At 36.7% G+C, this 19,334-nt stretch overlaps 1 protein-coding gene across 2 annotated transcripts in view; it reads left to right on the top strand.

Annotated features, from left to right (window-relative positions):
• LOC129084169 (cytochrome P450 7B1) overlaps positions 1 to 19,334 on the top strand; it is a 165,114-nt gene extending 145,780 nt beyond the window's left edge. Inside the window, exons 5-6 of one of the 2 annotated variants that reach the window (XM_054590198.1) lie at positions 7,662 to 7,837; positions 14,741 to 19,334. In XM_054590198.1, coding sequence (XP_054446173.1) covers positions 7,662 to 7,837; positions 14,741 to 15,028 — 464 coding nt within the window. In that variant the 3' untranslated portion in view covers positions 15,029 to 19,334. Of the gene's footprint in view, positions 1 to 7,661; positions 7,838 to 8,845; positions 8,979 to 14,740 lie in introns of those variants that run through there. The other variant, XM_054590199.1, reaches the window with a different exon arrangement.

The following is a 19,334-nucleotide window of genomic DNA, read 5'->3' as shown; positions in this document are numbered from 1 at the left end:
AGGAAAGAATTCTATGTATTCTAAGTACAATTTCTTTTTAAAGAGATATCTTGAATTTTTATTATTACAGAAAAAGATCACAAGGATTAAATGAATACTACATCTTTTTAAATTCCAGGACAGAAAATTTTGTTATTAGTACAGCAGAGGGATGGGAGATTATTTTTTACAGAGATACTGCATGTGAGCATACATTTATTATGCAGCAAGGTTGAAAAGGAAAGCTAGAAAGCCATAGAAAAGGGTGTCTTATTCCTGAACAAAAATGATTTCTCTGGGGTGGTCAAGAAGAGAGAGTCAAGGAGGGCATAGATGATGCCTGGCTCAGCCCTGTGGGCCGCAAGTGTATCAAATTTCCTCTGATGTCATACGCACCTAATGTCAGCAAAAGTTAAAATGTGTAACATAGATTTGGCTTTTAAATACCAAGCCCAAAGCAATCATTTGTTTTAAGAGGTTGTAATGGATTTATGTTTTTATCCAATGCTCTCGAAAGTCCTTCTGCTTAAAGGAAAACACAATTTTATATATTTATATATTTATGTAATTGATAAGGATTCGGCTTATCACGACCTCACTAAAATGTTACATCAATTTAGTAAAGGTCTCCACCATTAACTTTAAATTTGAATTTAGAAAAAGTTAGTAAATACAGTGAGGTTCAAATAACAGTTGCTTGGGGCCAAAATCTCAATAAAAATTGTTGCTGAGAAAATGGAAGTTTGAAAAACTCTAAGAGAAAAGTAAGCGATAATGCAAGAAGCAGAAGCTCTCAAAATTGAGTCGTGCTTCTTACTTCAACGTTTACTGAAATAATGTATGTAAATAACTTAATAAAATGTGTGGGTTCAATAAACGTATCTATTATTACCACCAAAATGATATTAAACTTAAATGCCATCCCTACAATGTTTATACTGTTTTCTTTATTTTCAAGTATTTCTGAACCAGGTGGGTATGAAATTCAAGTCCACTTTGCGCTGCAGGAAGGCACTTTCTGCATGGGGCACATGAAAAGAGCAACTGGACTCTAAGTCAGAACATAAGGCAAAGTGGGTTATAACTCCTAAACTGCTCAGGTGAATTGCCAGCAATTGCATATCCTAAAAATGAAAAAAGTTGCAAATGTAGTTCAAGTTAGGGATATTGGAATAAAAGGAGGGACTGTAAAACTAGGGTTTGGCAAAATTTGTAATACGTTTTTATAAAAAGAGATAGAATATTATAGTAACTCTAGAATTATGAGCTTTGGCGTGACTTTCAGTAAAATTCTATAAGAGACATCTAAGCCCTTTTTTGTGTGTGAGTGAGTGGAAGGGGACACGAATGATTAGTTGGACAAAATAAAGATTAATTACAAATAATAGTGATTATTAGGCATAGTCCATAGTAAAACTATTAATAGTTTTGACATTTCAAAGCAACTTTATGGGCTTATATTGTTTTGTGTGATCTTCACCAAGATACTGGGGAACTGGGGCAGCTATTACTTTTGTCATTATTTTTACAGAAGAGAAAATTCTAGGGGAAGGGGGGGATAAGGGGACTAAATGATAATGGGAAAAATACAATAAAATTTAAAAGATAATATTCAGAGTGCTAGTAATTAGCCTAAAATCATGGAGGAAAATAAGGGAGGCAGAACCTTAACTTGGGCGTTCTGTGTACACCCAGGCCCTTCCCCTCAGACCTTTCTGATACCAGAATCATTGGAGTCCTTTTCATTGTCCAAACTGAAAGGGAAGAGGAATTCTTTGTATTGTGATTCAACAGAGGCAGCCATAATAGTCACATGCACAAGATCAGAAAATGTGGGCTAGGTGATGATATTTTTAATTTCGGAAGACACATTAAGAATGACAGTATTAAAAATTATTTTACTACGTGGCAGGCATGTATATTAGCTTGTTTAATCCTCAAATATTATCTTTAATTATCGGGTAACAAAGTTCAGAAAGATTATTTAACCACCCAAATCGTACAACTAAATAGTAGAAATTGATGCCAGGACTAGTGCTAACCTGTAAACACTGTAACCTTATGGAAAAATGCTCTAGCGATGTACCAGAGACCTTGACCACTATTTTTACATGAATATGTATCATTAATTCTCATACACAATTGGATTTGAACGTGGGGGTGGAGCTAGAGGTTCACATCAGAATTTTGTGGGGGTTTTTTTTAATAAAAATAAATATTTTATCTTGAATAGTTTTAGATTTACAGAAAAGTTACAAAGGTAATAGAGTTTCCATATATCCCTAATGCATATTTTCCCTTATTATTAACATCTTAGTGTGGTATATTGGCAAAACTGTGAGTGTTATTTTGAAAAACTAATTTAATATTATAAAATATTGAGAAATTAAAATTGTACATAATTTAGACAACAATAGTATAGTTTATAAAAAATCCTCATTTCCAGTGGAGCTATGCAGGAGGTATCAATTTCATGTTAGAGACTTCAAACTGGAGCTGAGGGGAGAAGCATCTTCCATAAAGGAGTACACCAGAAATAAGATAGGGAAATTTTTATATGTAATCTAAAAGTGAAAAATACTGATTTGGATGTTTATGGACTTTCCAGCTCAGCACAAAGCTAAGAGGGTTAGATAATAATAATGAATGTTGGAAGCAGGAGATGAAAGGATTGAAAGGGAAATTTAATGAGAATGCAGATTATTTTATTTAGGTCTAAAAATCAACCTCATAAGAATAGGAAGAGGAAATGTGTGGCTGGGAAAAATAGGTTTAAAGCTGTGGTTTTCAGCATGGATTCCTCATTGAAATCATCTGGAAAGCTTCAAAAATACTCAAATCTGTTCCTACCCACAGGGGTTCTGATTTCGTGGCCTGGGGTGCAGGCCGACAGCTTTAAAAACTCCCTGGATGATTCTAATGTGCAACCAAGGTTTAAAAGCACGTATTTAAAAGTGTTCGTTATTGCACTGGTTCTGAACCATTGATCTGGGATGGAGCACTTATTATTATTATTTAGTATTATTATTACACCATCTTAGGTGATTCTAATGGACAGCCAGTGCTGATAACCTCTGGGATATCAGAAAGTTTAAAATAAGTCAATGACTCTGATTTCAAAAATATGTTGTTCATCTGCTTCCAACAAAACATTAATAGAAGTGGGATATTTAGGGCAGACAGAGTAATTCCTCTCTACTTTTCCAACTGAAGTAGCACACCGAGTTCGGCCACATTTTAGTGGCACATTTACTAATTGAATTCATCCAGTATGTCAGAAAAAAGGAAAGCCATATCTTCTCTGACACACAATTTAAAAATGACATGATAATTATCTTTAAATATTTGAAAAAGGCTGTTATGTGGAAGAGAAATTAGAATTTTTTTCCTTTGAGTTTCCTAAAGGGGAGAAATGAAAGGGAGGAAAATTTCAGCTAAGTACAAAAAATAACTTTCTACTGAAAGGAACTTCCTGGGTGCCATCATGGGAAATATCCAGTTAGAAATTGTACGTCTTCACTAGGATCTGGGGAAGCATTCCTGTTTATATATGTGCACCTTCCAACGGTGAATTATCTAGATTGCACTGGCCTTGAGGTCCAAATCCACATGCCATGTTCTCTTTTTTCTACGTATGTGAGCTACCGTCCCACACCAGCAGCAGCAGCCGAGTGTCCTGGGCAGAGCGAGACCTGAATAAATGTCAACTGAATATACAAATGTTGACCTTATACATCTATATTTTAGCAGTAAACCAAAGGCCATGTCTGCAATGCAGAGTGAAAATAGGCATTCATTGGTACCAATACAGATTTATTTTTCTTTGCTTAAAATACACAATCATTGATCCAAAAATCAGTTATTTTACTTTGCATTATCTGATTATTACAATTTCAGATTTACCTTCTCAGCAGTCTTGAAGGCAGTTGCATAAAACCGCACACATATCTGGACTCTCCCACCCTTTAGAGCCTCCAGGCCCCCCTCCCCCTTTCTCATCTACCTTCTTCTGAAGACCTCCCAAGTGCTCAGCCCCGGCAGACTGCAGAGGGCCTGGCTCTTCATTTCACTCCGGCCACCGCTGCTCTCCACTGATCGCCATGGCTAATCAGATGGGATGACAGTCTGCACCAGTCATTAAGATGACCCAAATTAACAGCCTGGCCATGTCACAGTACATCATTCCACATACACAGACATGGCTTAAGTGTGAGGCAGAAACTTGGATGTGCTTATTTATGTTTGCACTGTAACATGCATTATTGATAGTCCTATGCTGTTTCTGCACTTTAAATCTGCAAATGAGAATCATCTGTCAATTATTACAGCCAGAATTGAGATCTAAGGGCAAAAGAGAAAGCGTCTATGCCTTTTTCTACCATCATTTCTTTCATTTGCCCTTTTTCTTCACAGTTACATTGTAAAGCATCTTAGCTCAACACATTCCTCAGCTTTTTGCCTACAGCAGATACTGAATCAGAATATTTTTATATCCTGAAGAGAAACAAATCTTCCCTAGCCAGGCAAGGAAGACCATGCAGGCTCTGAATTGTAAGCTGTTTGTGGGAATTCAGTAACCCAATTTCCTGGTGACTACTGGTCAATAAAGCTTAGTTCTTAATAAAACACTGGGAGCCTTATCTAAATACCATTGCAGTCGTTGGCACCTTACCATGCCTGATGTAAATTATCCCCCAAATATTTGCATTCTTGATAGCCATATTTCTACTGCATTTAATAAATAGAGGGTCCTATTACCTGCTAAATGTTAGTATAAATTAACAATCCATTATGCACAATAAGTTTTATAAAACATTTAGACAGAGATCATGTTTAATTAAAATTAACTTGCGTATGAAAGCCAAGTGCACTAATGATCACAATGACCTTTTATTACCTGCAGTCCCTTGTTTTGGCTGGAATGATTGACAGCTTGCTGTTTGGCTACCATGTTGAATTTCAGCTGACAAGACTTTTCATTTTAACTCAATTTGCCCGCCTATCACAAGCTGGTGGCAGGCCAGACCCAAGTCACCCAGCTTTGCCTCAGCAGCTTGCTCTAGTTCTCATTAGTACGCATTTATTCAGTGGAAATTGGAAGACAAATGCTTGAAGGCATGTGAACTAAGTATAGCAAATTAGGTTTAAAGACTGAATATTTATAAGTATATGGAAAGTTTTTTTTTTTTTTAAATTCTAGAGCAAATTGAGAACTGAGTGCTAGCTTTGGCATAAAAGAAATAAAGATAGAAGGGGGAAGGAAGATTCTAAGAATAACAATACTATAAGCTTTTTCTTTCCATTTTGGAAATATGTAAAATGCCTCTGACAACACCTTATCAAATACCAACCTGGCCTCTCTTTCGTGGAGCGCTTGCACAATGAAGTTTAGCACCTCGTGCGTGAGAAGGGGGAAAAATGAGGGTCATGTTCAATTGTTGCTTGGTTATCCCTTGGTATGTTTTAAATTGCCTTGTTTGTTCGGCACTAGCACAGAAACAGATGTTGCTCTACCGTGCAGGATAATTTACTGTACCTCCTGGTGCAGCATGGAAGGCCTCCCAGGGCCCAGCTGGTCTGTCAGTGGCACTGGCTGGTGTCTGCTCAACTATGACAACTACAAGTAGAGGCTGCAATTTTTTTATTGTGCAGTTGTCATTCTTCTCATCACATAGTTCTGCCTGCATTCTTACTGGGCTGGTGGAGAAGCTGCTGGCTTTTGTGCCTGTATGAGGCAACACAGAGCCACGGAAGCCCCACTCTCCGTTGTTAATAATAATGCAACTCATTACTTCTGTTGCCTAATGATTATCGGCATGATCGCTCAGAGCAAGAGCCAACCTCGTCTTGCACACATAACTGGTACTGGAAGGTAAAACAGATTTGTCATTTATGATCTGACCGCTAAGCCACACTTTGTGCTCCATTATTGTGATTAACTTCTGCAGAAGATATGCTCGCCCAATTGTCATTTGTGATACTGCAGTGGACGCAAGCTGCCCTGCTTCCCGCGAGCACGTCAGCCAATCCGATGTGACCATGTTATTTGGATTGTTAAATGCCTGCCCTGTCGCAGCAGCCACCCTGCAATTCTTTAGCTTTTGTATGTCTTCTTCCCACTCCCCTACTGGACTTGGTGGGGAAACGGTGCTGCTCCATATGTCAGCTACCATTTCACACCACAAGCTAAAAGGATGCTGTGCTGTTGTTGACTCAACAGAGCCGGCAGCGGTACAGGGAAAGCCGACCCTCGATTTTTACCATAGAAATGTTGGTCGCTGGTGTCCTGCCAGCTAAAATCCATTGTGTCAGGTGCCTTGTGGCTATCTGCAGTAGAGTCCATGTTCCAAAACCAAAGTTCTTTTCTGGCTTCATCACCAACAAACCATTTTGACGCTGCCTGATTATAATAACGATGGCAGTCCAAAAGAATATGCACAGCTTCACCGGACGTCACATTGAATCACCACACTGACCACACAGAGCTGACCGCAGCCTGATTTCTTTAGACAAACGCATGCCCAGGGAAAAACCTCCTGGGAGAAGGCACCCAAAGCTACTTGATAGCATTATGCAAACCATGCATAGATTTAAATTTTAGTGAAATAGTATTTATTTTTAATTTTTGGCTGGCGGGAGCCCCCACTGGACTAGCGTGCATCTATACTCTAATAATGAGTACCTCTGTTTTAGAGCTTTGCTGAACACTAGGAAGCTAGGCTATGTGTGTGGTGTGTCTGTGATTGTACATTGCATTCCATAAACAACCATTTGTTACCATGTGAAGGGGGAAATACTCAATTTGGAGCTCTCTTTCGCATTGCTGATTAGAAAGAATCAAGCTTTATATTCTAGGACCCATTCACGCTGGTGAAAACATAGTCAGTTTTGATTATGAAGGCAGAGATGCAGACCTAGACAGGAGCTACATGCTGATATGCATGCTATCAGAATGATTTATGCAAATTATGCATATTATTCCCAAAGGAATTCCTCCTCAAACTGCCAGGATAAATTGCCGGAAATTAGCCATAAAATCTGTCGTGCTAGGAGCAAAAGGTGAAGGCCACTGGGAAAGCAAGGACATTCAGCTTCTGGAATCTTCCAGGTTATGATGGTGGCTGTTATTTTCCCTGGATGCAGGAGAAATAGGGTTTTCTTCTGAATCTTATAAAAGTATTTTTCCTTTGAAATTTTTCCAACAAATGCTGACTCACATTTTATTTACAGCTAGCATAAAAGAATTTAAGTGTTAAGCTGTCTCAGAAAGCACCACTACAATCACTTTACTATTAACTGCCTAAGTGGTTATTAAATGTCTCAGCCTGGCTTTAAAGGCATAGCTGTCCTGAAGGTTGGTGAAATAACCCACCAGCAGTTTTTTAACTGGGATATGGTTTTAATTTACAGTGGGTATACCTGTAACACAACATTTCTCTCTTGCAAACTCTTCTTTCCTTCAAAAATCCTAACCAATGACTTTCTGCCCAAGCACAGCACTGTTGCTCCTTGTCTGTGAAATGCCAAAGCCACAGCTGTCTCACCCGTCCCCTTCACTCTGGTCAGGCCAAAGCCACCATCTCGGCGCTCAGTGGATCTGATTAGGAAAACTAATGGGGTAAACTGTGGGCCCTCCCCTGGAGCTATCATAGTGTAAGAAGCTATTGCTTGTTTTCCTTCAGAAAGTGCCATTCTCGAGGCTTTACGACTAAGTTCATTTTCGTCCATCATGCGTTCTGTCCAAGAGGATTTGACTCTACCTTCAGAGACCCAGGACTACCTTCTGCGCAAGGGGGACCTGTTAGCCATCTTTCCTCCAGCCATGCACTATGACCCTGAAGTCTTTGAAGCTCCAGAGGTAAAGAAATGTTGAACTGGTCACTGCTACTTCTTAGACATTGCAAGCACATTCCTCTTCCTCATGAGCTCTTTCTACCTCTCCCTTTTACCACCTTGTTTCAGATAGGATTTGAGACAGTTTGATGACTTCTGTTTTTCCTCCAATGGAAAAATGTTCCTATTTACTCAAGTGTTTTTTAAGGATCTCTTCTTCAAAGTTTTTGTGACCCATAAATAGGAATACAGTAATGAGACTCAATGCTAGTTTCTTCCAATGAAATGGGCATTGTACCTAGGCCACCATTACCTGTAGGGCATAAATAGGTTTCGCTTTGCAGAGAATTACTGAAAACCACAAAAGGCAAGCTATTGACAGGAGGCTTAAAGGATAAATAACGATGACAATTTGCTAAGTGTTTCCATAACGGGGTTTATATCCCAAAGTCAAATACCATCATGGTTATAGTTAAGCCCGTATACTTTTTCACATTTTACTGAAGATATATGCTCCTTCTTGAGCAGTTAGGATGGCATTATGAACTTGAGACTGTAAAGCTGCTGTTCACAGGTGAAGCTCTGAGGGTAATTGTGTCATCTCCTTGTATTTTTTTCCCCCAAAGCTGGAGTTAATGAATATCAAAGATTGGAAATTAATCCACCCTGGCTCATCCCTTAATACCATTTCAGAGGTTCACCACCTGCATGCAAATTGAATGCAGTCATATTCTGCCTGTGTATCTCATGAAGTAATGCTGTTGCTGCAGTGGTTCTTGTATATAAAATGCTAGTTTTCAAAGGGAATTTCTGTGCTCTTTTTGAGCAGTTCTTAAGATGGACCACTTTTAAATCCAGTTTCTTAAGTGAGACGTCATGCAGCCAGCCTGGATTAAAATATTGTTGAATTTTGGAAACTAATAAGAAGAAGACAGCTTCAAATATGATGAGATAATTTGTAGTGATTTCATCAGCAAGGCAAAATTTTTTAGGCTAGGGAGAATATACCTATGGTTTCTGTGTGTTTCAGAAGAAGGGGCATTAAATGAATGATGATAGCAAGTTGGAAGTGAGGTGTGAGTGAGCACGTGGAGCATTTCCCAGACAACAAGCTTTATTTCCACATTGGTAAATATCAAAATCTTCATACCCAGGGAAGTCAATAAATAGGGAAAATAAATAATTAATATTTGAAAAATATTTTTAAATTGCTTTATTTTTAGTTACAATTTTAATGCATTTAACAGTATTACTTTCATTATATGATCATTCCAATAGTTATTAAATTTACTATTTATGTCACAATAATAAAATCAACAAATACTCAATAAATGTTTGCCAAACCACCACTGTTTTTGTGGTCCTGTTCTTTGGGTTCCTTCCATCCTCCATCCCTGACCCTGCCCCAGTGATAAAAAGGACCATAAATTAGACTTTTAGGAATTTAAAAATCAAAGTTAAATATTGAAAGTGTGCTGATTTATGTTTATATTCAATTATTTCTATAGAATATTAACTAGCAATGCCAAACTTCACGTAACAAATTGATCAAACTTCATAATAATCAGAAGGGTTGGCCTCATGCTCAACCTGTGGAAGATCAAAATCGCAGTATTGTGAATGCTGACTTAGCATCACTGGGGTAGCTCTAAGTTAAATTGATAAGCACTCTCTATTATTTACTGGACTTAACATTAGTCAATTATGCCTGACTAATGTTAAAATTAACTAGCTAATTCTTTGTCATGGTATTGTTTTCTTGAAATTAGTTGTGGAATTCTAATAATTATAGTTCAGAACCATTTTTATATGATTTGGCAAGGTCCTCTGTAATCATTCTGTAAACATTTACTAAGCATTAACCACCGTCAGGCATATAAATTGATTCCTTTTGTTCTTCACAACTTAGGATGGCGATAAGATGCTATAGATGCTCATACAACAGATGCCCATCCAAAAACAACAATACACTGACAGTAAAGAAGGCCAATCTGTCCTTGACCATTTGTTGCTAAGAGCCCTTGCCCAGGAGCTCATCAGGGGCCCATATTTCCCCTTTCCTTTCTTTCGTACACTATACCTTGAATGGAAAGACCAGGCCTTAGATATAGAAAACAGGCAATTGTTGTTGGATCAAAAACATGAGGAAGACTAACTCCAGATAAGTAGTTATTCTCAGAGCACAAAGACACTGACGAGCCTTAGCAGCACATAGGTTCTCCCAACCCAACGAGGCATGGTTTCAGGATGTTCAAGTTCCAGAGACCCTAGAATATTACATTACAAAAACAGGCCATGGTTTTCCTTCACATGTCTCTCTGTTCCTGAATGTTTCTCCCAAGAATCATTCCTAATTACCTCTTCTTTGACAGAGTCCCTGATTCCCACTTTATTCCTACAGAATTCGCCATCGCCCACTCTGTGCCCTATGTGTGTACCTTTTATTTATTTCTTATTATGGTCCACACCACATGGTATTTTGTGATTACTTGTTTACTTGTCTGTGCTTCCATATGCTACAAGCTTAGTGCCCAGCACACAGTGGGGTGTCCATAGGCAGTGAATAAACAAGGGGATACTGGGATGGATGAGTGTACTGAAAGTGAAAATATACCCCAGTTAAAATTTTAAATCACCCCAGATATTGCACACTCAAATCTATACTGGGCCTGAATGGATGAAGTGGCTTGTATGTAAATAGAGCAATACTACCTGGAGGAGTGGGAAGTGTGGCAAAAGGAGAACCTGGGAGTCATCTTAATGAGACCATTTGGCTACTTTCGAGCTAACCCTCAGATCTTATAAGCATGCAGGCCTGGTATGGCCAAGTCATTTTCTTTTTAACTCAAAAAACAAGATTTCTAAGTGAAGCTTAGAATAGAATTTTCAGATGTTTGGAAAAATAAAGTTTAAAACACAATGTTGGCTAAACAAGAAGTGTTGGTGAACCTACCTGAATCTATATGCTACCAACATGTAACCTCTGTGTTGAGAATTATTTTCCTGAATATTTGTTGCTTAGCTGATTGTGATGTAGCTGCTCAGGTGGTTCTTGTGTGTGTGAGGAAACAAATTGACAAATAACATTTAAAACACTGAGAGAGGGCAAAGAAAACACCCCTTCCCAATTCTTTCTTCCTGTTTCTGTTGGTCTAAATGCTATCCAAGAATATCTAGATATATTAGCTAGGAATGGATAGCTCTTTAAATTTTTCTGAAGGCTTCCTCAGATTTACATCTATTACCAGACAGAATTCAAGCACTGGCTCTCAAAAGAATTGGTAAATAGTGATGATTTCTTTTGTGACAAAATGCAAGACTGGAACTGTGGAAAAGATCACATCTCTTGGGTGTTCTTTCTATGGCCAGAAGCGTTAAGGCATAAAAGGAGGCCTGGGGAGGTCCATATGGAAGAAACAGCAAACATTTAAGATGATAACAGATTATCATAACCATGTAACCTCCTAAAGTAAGAAAACAGTGAAACCACACAGTAATTATAAAGCCATTGAGGTACCCACTAAGCTCTGAAATTCAAAGGCCTCTAAATAATTATTGTGTGTATCTCAAACTAAAAGAGATTGTGCCCCTACTATACTTCAAGGAAACAAATGCATAGTGCATCTCTACTATCCAGAAGGCACTTTGATGGGCATAATGGGTGACACAGAAATAAAAAAGGCCTCTGTCCCTAAGAGCTTATGGTTTAGGGGCTTGGCCTTATCACATGGCTGTCTCATAGCCAGATGCTTCATGTTGACAGGGTTTCTGCCATACCAGTAAACTGCTACACCTGCTATGCTGGAACCAGCTGCTAGATCAGCACTCTGAAAAGCCCTGAGTTTGTCGGTTTTCATAGTATAAATACTCCCACCTTGGCTGATTTAATGTAACCAACCGGAAGGCCCTAAACATGGAGTTGAAAAGAGATAAGCACACGTGTTTGGGCTAGCACAAGCTAGTTGCAGCACACCACTGGTTGGAACCTAAGTTGTGGAGATTGAAAGGGACTTCTGTCATCTGTCATCTTGCTCCCAGGAGGATTGACTGTAAATCAGGGGCAAGAGTGCAGCCCCTCAGTCATCCATTCAAAACAATGACATTTTTTATTTCTAGGAGGTCATATCTTTTGTCTAATCTAGAGTCCTATACTCAAATGATGAACTGAGTGAATACAAGACCTGATCGTACTGTATGTCATCTGCCTCAATAAGACCGTGTTTATGCCTTTTTAACTTCAATGCTTCACATAGAGGAAGTACTTTAAAAATCTGTTGAATGAACTAAACATAATATTTGGAGAACACAAATTAGGGTGTTATACAATGTTCCTCAGTCACTTATACCAAAAATTCTTCTCTATTCAGAAAAGTGAATCATCTATCCAGTGTTGATTTGTAGTGCTAAATAGTATACCATTTTCCCCTTGTAAACACTGAATATTCATCTGCTCTTCATTCTCTACATGTTTATTTACTTATTCAATATCTCTATTTTTTCAAAAGCTTGAAGATTGCTTTTAAAATATACTTTATTGTCATGTATTTATTCATTAATTCAACAAACATATATGGAACCTCTACTATGTGTATAGCACTCTGTTGGGTGCTTAAAAAATGCAGAGATAAATAAGACAGTGTGACAGCTCCAATCTCCTGGGATTTCTTGGCTCTACCATTTCCTGTGGGTTAGCCCTGTCTCCACCCTGTGACAGGAAAGCCACAGCAGTTGCAAGCATCATTTTCACATAAAAGTGGGTCCAGAGGGGAATGGGCGATGACCATTTGTGTTTGTCTGTTTGTTTGTTTTTGTTCAAAAGAAGGGAACTTCGCCCAGATGTCCGCACAGACTTTTCCCCCGTAGCACTAATGAGATTGGTTCACACACCCTTTCCTAAATCAGTAAGAGGCCAGAGCGATGTGATTACCACCATTGGAGCCTAGACAAATCTTACGCAGAAGAAAGATGTTGAGGAGTCATCTACGACCATTGTTAGAGGGACAATGGGGAATTTCAATGTCTTACCCTTTCTCTTATGATTTCTTTATTCTTATCCATTTAATAATATTGCATTCAACTGACTCATTTTAATTACGAAACACTGAGCTATTATGGTTATAGGAATTTAAGTCAACATGATGAATCCTGTGTTTAAGTTGTCCCAGATGAATGTGTGCATCTTGAGCTTTCTAACGCTTTGTTCTTTGACACTGTAACCTCCAAATCTCAGGAATGAGACTATTATACTCCTCTTTATGGCTAAAGCCAGGCTATATCCCTTGCAGCTGCTACAAGCTTTTCCTAATATTAGTTCCTGCTCTAGTTCCCCTGGCAATAGAAAACAAACTGAAAATAAAATTCTACTAAAATAAATATATTTTATGCCTATGTGCCCTTTGACCTTGATAATGGTCTCAGAGCAAAAGAAGGGAGCCTCTTCCCTTTTTGTTTCATAATATATTTAGCTAAACAGGAATTTCTAAGATATTTAGTATGAGGATATTGGATAGAATGTGATGAAAAAGTAGAGGAGTGACATTCCTATGGACTAGAAATTTGAAGGAGCTGAATGTAAACACTAACTAAGGTCACACCGTACAGTAATTCTATCTCCAGTAACAAAATGTATGTCAACAAAGAGTATTCTTATTCGTAGGATGAAGAGATAGTTTTAGTTTAGAACTGATTAGATTCTATTTAAATACATCCCAGAAGTTTCTCTGTGGGAAAATACACTTGTATTCTAATGCAGATTAATTTGTCATTTTGATTGCATCAACTTACAAGTTGGAGGGGAATAGAAGCTACCGAAGTGTGTTTTCTAAGCTTGAGTATTTATCAAAATACATATCCTAGATAAATGAGGATAAATCCAGTTCCTTTAAAGGAAATGATTTTGCCGACATTAATAGTGGCATGAAGTGAGACAATTAGATCATTTATGATGAATTCAGAATCCATCCAGGTATTGTAGGGTTTTCTCTATAACCTGAAATGCTTTTCATCTGACCTGCTTCTTTTGCCTTTGACACTATGTAGTTCATATCCAAGTTGTGTGCTGAGCAGGTCTAATGCTAATGAGCACCAAGCACAGGAAATACTTGGTCATTTTCATGCATACCACGTGTTAATTTAATCAATGGTTTAATTCACCATGGGCTGAAATAAGGTCACTCAGTCTCCTCTTGGAAACTCAAGTGAGAATAAATTAAGATGGTGGGCCAAACACCCGAGATGAACCAGTCCCATTGTTTTCTGTAACAAGTAATAGAACTTACTTATGAAAACATATCAGAAACACCTGCCACCCTAGAGTTAACCCAAAGAGAGTTCATTCTAATAGAACTGTGATAGGAGAAATTCAGTCCACCATCAAAAAACAAGCAAGATCGATTTTGTGGCTTCGCTCCTCTCTAGTGCTTTATGTGAATTTTATTATTTTATATCTATTGAATCCAAACATAAACATTGAACCCTAAGCTCATAGTTCTCATCCTTTTGTAGCTGGCTGGGGAGGAATAGGAAAAAATAATATTATGGATCCTCAGTTAGCAGCTCCTATTCATTATTCCAGTAACAATGGCGGCAGTGCCAGAGCCCTGACCTTCCCACCCAACATCAGTCCATCAAGCGCCCGGAAGTCAGGGCCCATCTTCAAGAACAAAAATAGCGATACTGCCTCTACACATAGGAGAGAAATGTGAATGGGGAGGGAGAGTCATGTAGGTGTTTGGATTCCACTTCATATGGGGGAAGTAATTTCTTCACAGATGTTGAGTTTTATGAAAGTTTATACATGATTTACATTTAGTTTTACATTCTTAAAAGAAGTCTTCTAAGACAGGCAGGGGGAGCTAGCAACTTTGTGGACGTGGACTCAAAATATTTCATGTAAATTTTTTAACACTCTCTATCTCTTTCCCCACAGGAGTATAGATTTGACCGTTTTGTAGAAAACGGTAAGAAGAAAACCACCTTTTTCAAAAGAGGTAAAAGGCTGAAGTATTACATACTGCCATTTGGACTAGGAAACAGCAAATGCCCAGGCCGATTTTTGGCAATTAATGAAATTAAACAATTGTTAGTTGTACTTTTAACTTATTCTGATTTAGAAATAGTAGATGATAAACCTGTACAACTAGACTATAGCCGCTTCTTGTTTGGTATTCAGTACCCAAATTCTGATGTTTTATTTAGATACAAAGCCAGATCTTAAAGAAGCTGAAAGGAAAAAAGTAAGATCTATTGAAACTAACCTAAAGGTCCTCAGCTCATCTATTTGTTTTTGATTTCTGCAAGTGTAATTGCTTTGTTTCTTTTGTTTTAAAAAGCACCAATTTTTATTTGATTTGAGATCAGTCCTGTTTGTACTTGGTCAGAAAGTAAAACAGGATGGTGGCATGAAGATAAACATTAGAATCAATATAATAATAAACTTAACAGTGGTTTTAAGTTTTTGCATAGTGTGACTTTTCACCTGTGATTGTAAATAGGCAGCAATAGATTTGGCACTGTGAGATTTTTAAAAGTCACTCAAATTCATCTCTACTATGTAAATACACACTTTATGTACTTTTGGAAATTTGTGCTGGAAATTGACACAGTCAAACAACTTCGAAATTCGCCGAGAAGGAAATTAAGTTTTCATGAAAAAGACTGGAAGAAAATATCCCCTTCAAGTATAATATCAATAATATCCATATCACCATGGTATGTTTGCATTAAATGAGTTTTGCAGTAGATTAAATACTTCAACATCAATATTTAGTTATCCATAAATGCTCTTTACTTTGATACTATAGCTCAATAGAACACAATTTCTTATGATATAAAACCACTCATGTTCAAGTTAGATAAGATTTAATGTGCACAAATACACAAAACCTATTATATATTCAGCAATTGCCCTAGACATTAGAATTAGGTATTGTGGAAGCAAATGTTGAAATCATTGCAGGATTGATTGTAGGATTTGGCTTGAGTATAAACTATAAGTTATTCCAGTTTTGCAATTAAGTCTTTCCTAAATGCTTCTATTTATATAAACTGAGAAACTAGATAGAAGTATTTGTTCTTGATGCCTCATCTTTTGGACTTAGAATTTGCTTCATTTTGAATTACAACATTACGTAATGGAGTATAATTTTATACGCTACAATGCAGCATTGTGTCCATGACTCAAAGACTTCTAACACCAGATTACGAAGTGATTGTCTGGAATCTGATACAATGATGATGCTCTATCTAGAGGCAAAACAGGTGGTAAAACCCAGACAATTCATGCTGCATTAATTGGAACTTCTAATATTTTAGAAATGTGCTATTGTTTTTAAAAGGAAATTGATTTTTAATAACATTATAAAATACTCACCATACTTAATCATAAAATAGATTATCTAGCATTTATTTTCTCCTTCCTGAAATACATGCTCTAAGAGTTCCTTGTGAAGGTCTTCTGATCTAAACTGTTTTTGCTTGATAAAGATGTTTTCTTTTTTGTCCTCATTCTGGAAATACGATTTCAGTAGGTGCCCACGTCTAGAATGAGAATTATTTCCTCACAGCACTTCGAAGATATTGAATCTTCCTAAGGCTTCTATCACTTTTTTCAAGAGCTTAGCCCTTTATCAATTTAATTATTCAGTAGGTAGTCTGCCTCTTCTTTCTGACAGCTTTAACATAGTCTCTTTGTCTTTGATGTTCTTTGTTTCTATTTGTCATTCTTGTGATTCTTAAATCTGAGAATGTATGTCTTTCATTAAGTACGAAGTATTCTCAGCCATTATCTCTTTGAATAGTGCCTCTCTCTGGCTCTCTGTTAGATCCTCTCACTCTATATTCAATGTTGTTTGAACTTTTCTCCCCATATTTTATATTTCTAATTTAAATTCTTGGTTATTTCCTTAGATCGCTGTTCTAGTTTTTTTTTTTCCTTTACAGTGTATGTATCAAATCTCCTCTTTATCTATTGAATTTATTCCTTCCTTCTGGTTTTACTTTAACCCCAGGTTGATAGGATTGAGTGATCATACTCCTTACACCTGTTAGTTCATGGTACACAATTATAGTTGGTCCAAGCAAAGCTCCTCTGGCTTTATTTACTTATTCTATTTTATGCCTAACCTCTACCTTCATACCCTCCCCATTGTAGGCAAACATTCTAATATGTTTTATGTTTATCTTTTTATAAAACATGTATTATTATCTTGGGTGTATATTTTGATATACATAAATGTATTTTCTATAAACCAGATCCTTCTTAATTCAGTATTCCATAATGTGTACCCACCATGTTTTAATAATCTATTTACCCAGGAAACTGTTGGTGGTTCAGTTACTGTGAGGGAGAGGCCAAAGCCCAATCTACCCCCACTGATCTTCCCACTGCTGTGAACAGCCTCCCTCCACCCTGGGTTGCTGCAAACCCTGTCCTCAGCCCGGGTACCACAAACACACACACATGCCCAACTTGGGCCCTAAGCTTTATCTCCTGTCTGTCACAAAGCATGGCCCAGGCATTTTGTATCAGGACGTTGCATCCGCCATATTACCTGAAGTAGAAACCTTCAGATTCTTAACTTCATCTTTGTAGTACACTTCTGTAATGTTTCAGCAAAGAGACTACAGAAGATTATTCCATTCTAATTTCTGCTTGATGTATAATTAGAAGTATGTACAAGAATTTAGAAAAGAAAGAATAAAGTAAATGGTTGAGAAAATATTATACAAAAACAATGGACAGGAGAACCAAAACGAGAGTCTTCTGACAAGCTTAAACCTAGTAATTAAAAAGTGTTCATAAATAGAAAAAATGCCATGGTGAAATAAGTTAAAAGACATGGTTTCTAGCTGTGACATAACTGGTTTGTTATTATCAACAAGTCACTTTTCTTGTCAGTGCTTCAGCTTCTTTATTTGCAAAATAAAAATAACAAGGCCTATTTGACACCAGGGTTCATCATGAGGATTAAACACCGTAAGATGTGTGAACTTATTATGAAAAGTGTAATGCAATACGTAAACATAAAGTTGTAAAAGAGATACTTTAACAATGTCTGCCTTTTAAAAACTTATGTATTTGTAAAAGGGAATGGAATAATGTTTGTCATTAGTTAATTCATTAATTGTTTGTCTGATCAAACTTTTATTGGGCATTTCCTCTGTTCTAGATATGTCATGCACTGGTTTACCTTTCCTCAAAAACACACAATTAGGGAAAACAACATATTCACAACTAGTTTGTTATAAATGTAGTTGTAAGTAATAAATTTATCTTTTTAAAACTATTCCAAAATTCTGATTTATCACTAGTTCTGACTAACCTTCTTCCATTCATTCCACAGTAGTGTTTTGTAATGGGAAATTACTATATGCATCATCACTCGCAATAAAACATATATAGCAGATATTGTGACTGTATGGTAAAAATAACCAAAACCAAATACATCCATTAAGGCTCCAGAATTTTTTTCAAACTTGTTCACAATTTTACATATTATAAAAACCCATCTTTTCATTTGTAAGTCTCCCCCCTAAGATTCAAAATAAAGGAAATGAATAACTAATAATGTTGTTTGATATCAATGACCAACAGCAATGATACATTCAGTTAGCAAAAATTAATGCTCTGAAGGTATTAAGATAAAAGCTGTTTATCGCTAAGTAAGACATGTGATAAGCAACCCATATGGGGAGTTTTATCTGCCTTGCTTTGGTTTTCCTGATACAGTTCATTATATCTTCTCCATTTTATCATTAAGTTTTGGGTCATGAGTCTAAGGCAAAAAAGCTTCCCAACTCAATTTGGGTAACTTTTCCTATAAGCATCTTCTAATTTAACAGTGGAATCTTAAAACCAATTTCAAAGATCAAAGCTAAAATTATCTAGGTTTTGATCATAGTGTGAAATATAATGTTCAGTAATTATAAAACAAGAATTATATGCCAGTAGAATGTGCCCTGTTTTAACCTATTAAATTTGCCAACGTTGCAAACTATTATTTACTTGAACTGCATTATTAGGTATTCATATTCACATACTCAATTAAGAAAAAGTTAGCAAGCCAAGATTACATTCCCTGTAGCATTATTTTAAATTATAATGAGCAATCACATAAAACTCTCTGGTATTTCTCTAAAGCAATTATTACTTATTCTACTTCCTAGTGTTAATCTAAATCAGTGATCATTGATGTTTGAACTTTTTAGCTTTAAATGTTTATTCTGTTTATAATACCTTCTTGAGTAAGACAAATTTAATTCATGAAAAGCTCTGCTACATAATTTTAAATAGAAGATAATTTGGCAATACTTATGTTTAAAAAAAATTTGTTAGGTAGAGGAATGCTGTATGTTATAAAGAACTGTTGTCCTGAATCTGTTTAATATTATCTTTTGATTTTAAAATGGTCCATATGTGGATTTATGAGGAAGCATATTATCTTAAGATTCTAGGTAAGAGAAATGTTTTGTATATCTATTTAATTTTATTTACAAAGTGAATTCAATAAATCAATTTTTAA

The sequence above is a fragment of the Pteronotus mesoamericanus genome, unplaced genomic scaffold, assembly GCF_021234165.1.
Source record: "Pteronotus mesoamericanus isolate MK-2021 breed Mesoamerican mustached bat unplaced genomic scaffold, CSHL_Meso_final scaffold_174, whole genome shotgun sequence".
NCBI classification, from domain to species: Eukaryota; Metazoa; Chordata; class Mammalia; order Chiroptera; family Mormoopidae; genus Pteronotus; species Pteronotus mesoamericanus.
This window is presented reverse-complemented; position numbering and strand designations above follow the sequence as displayed.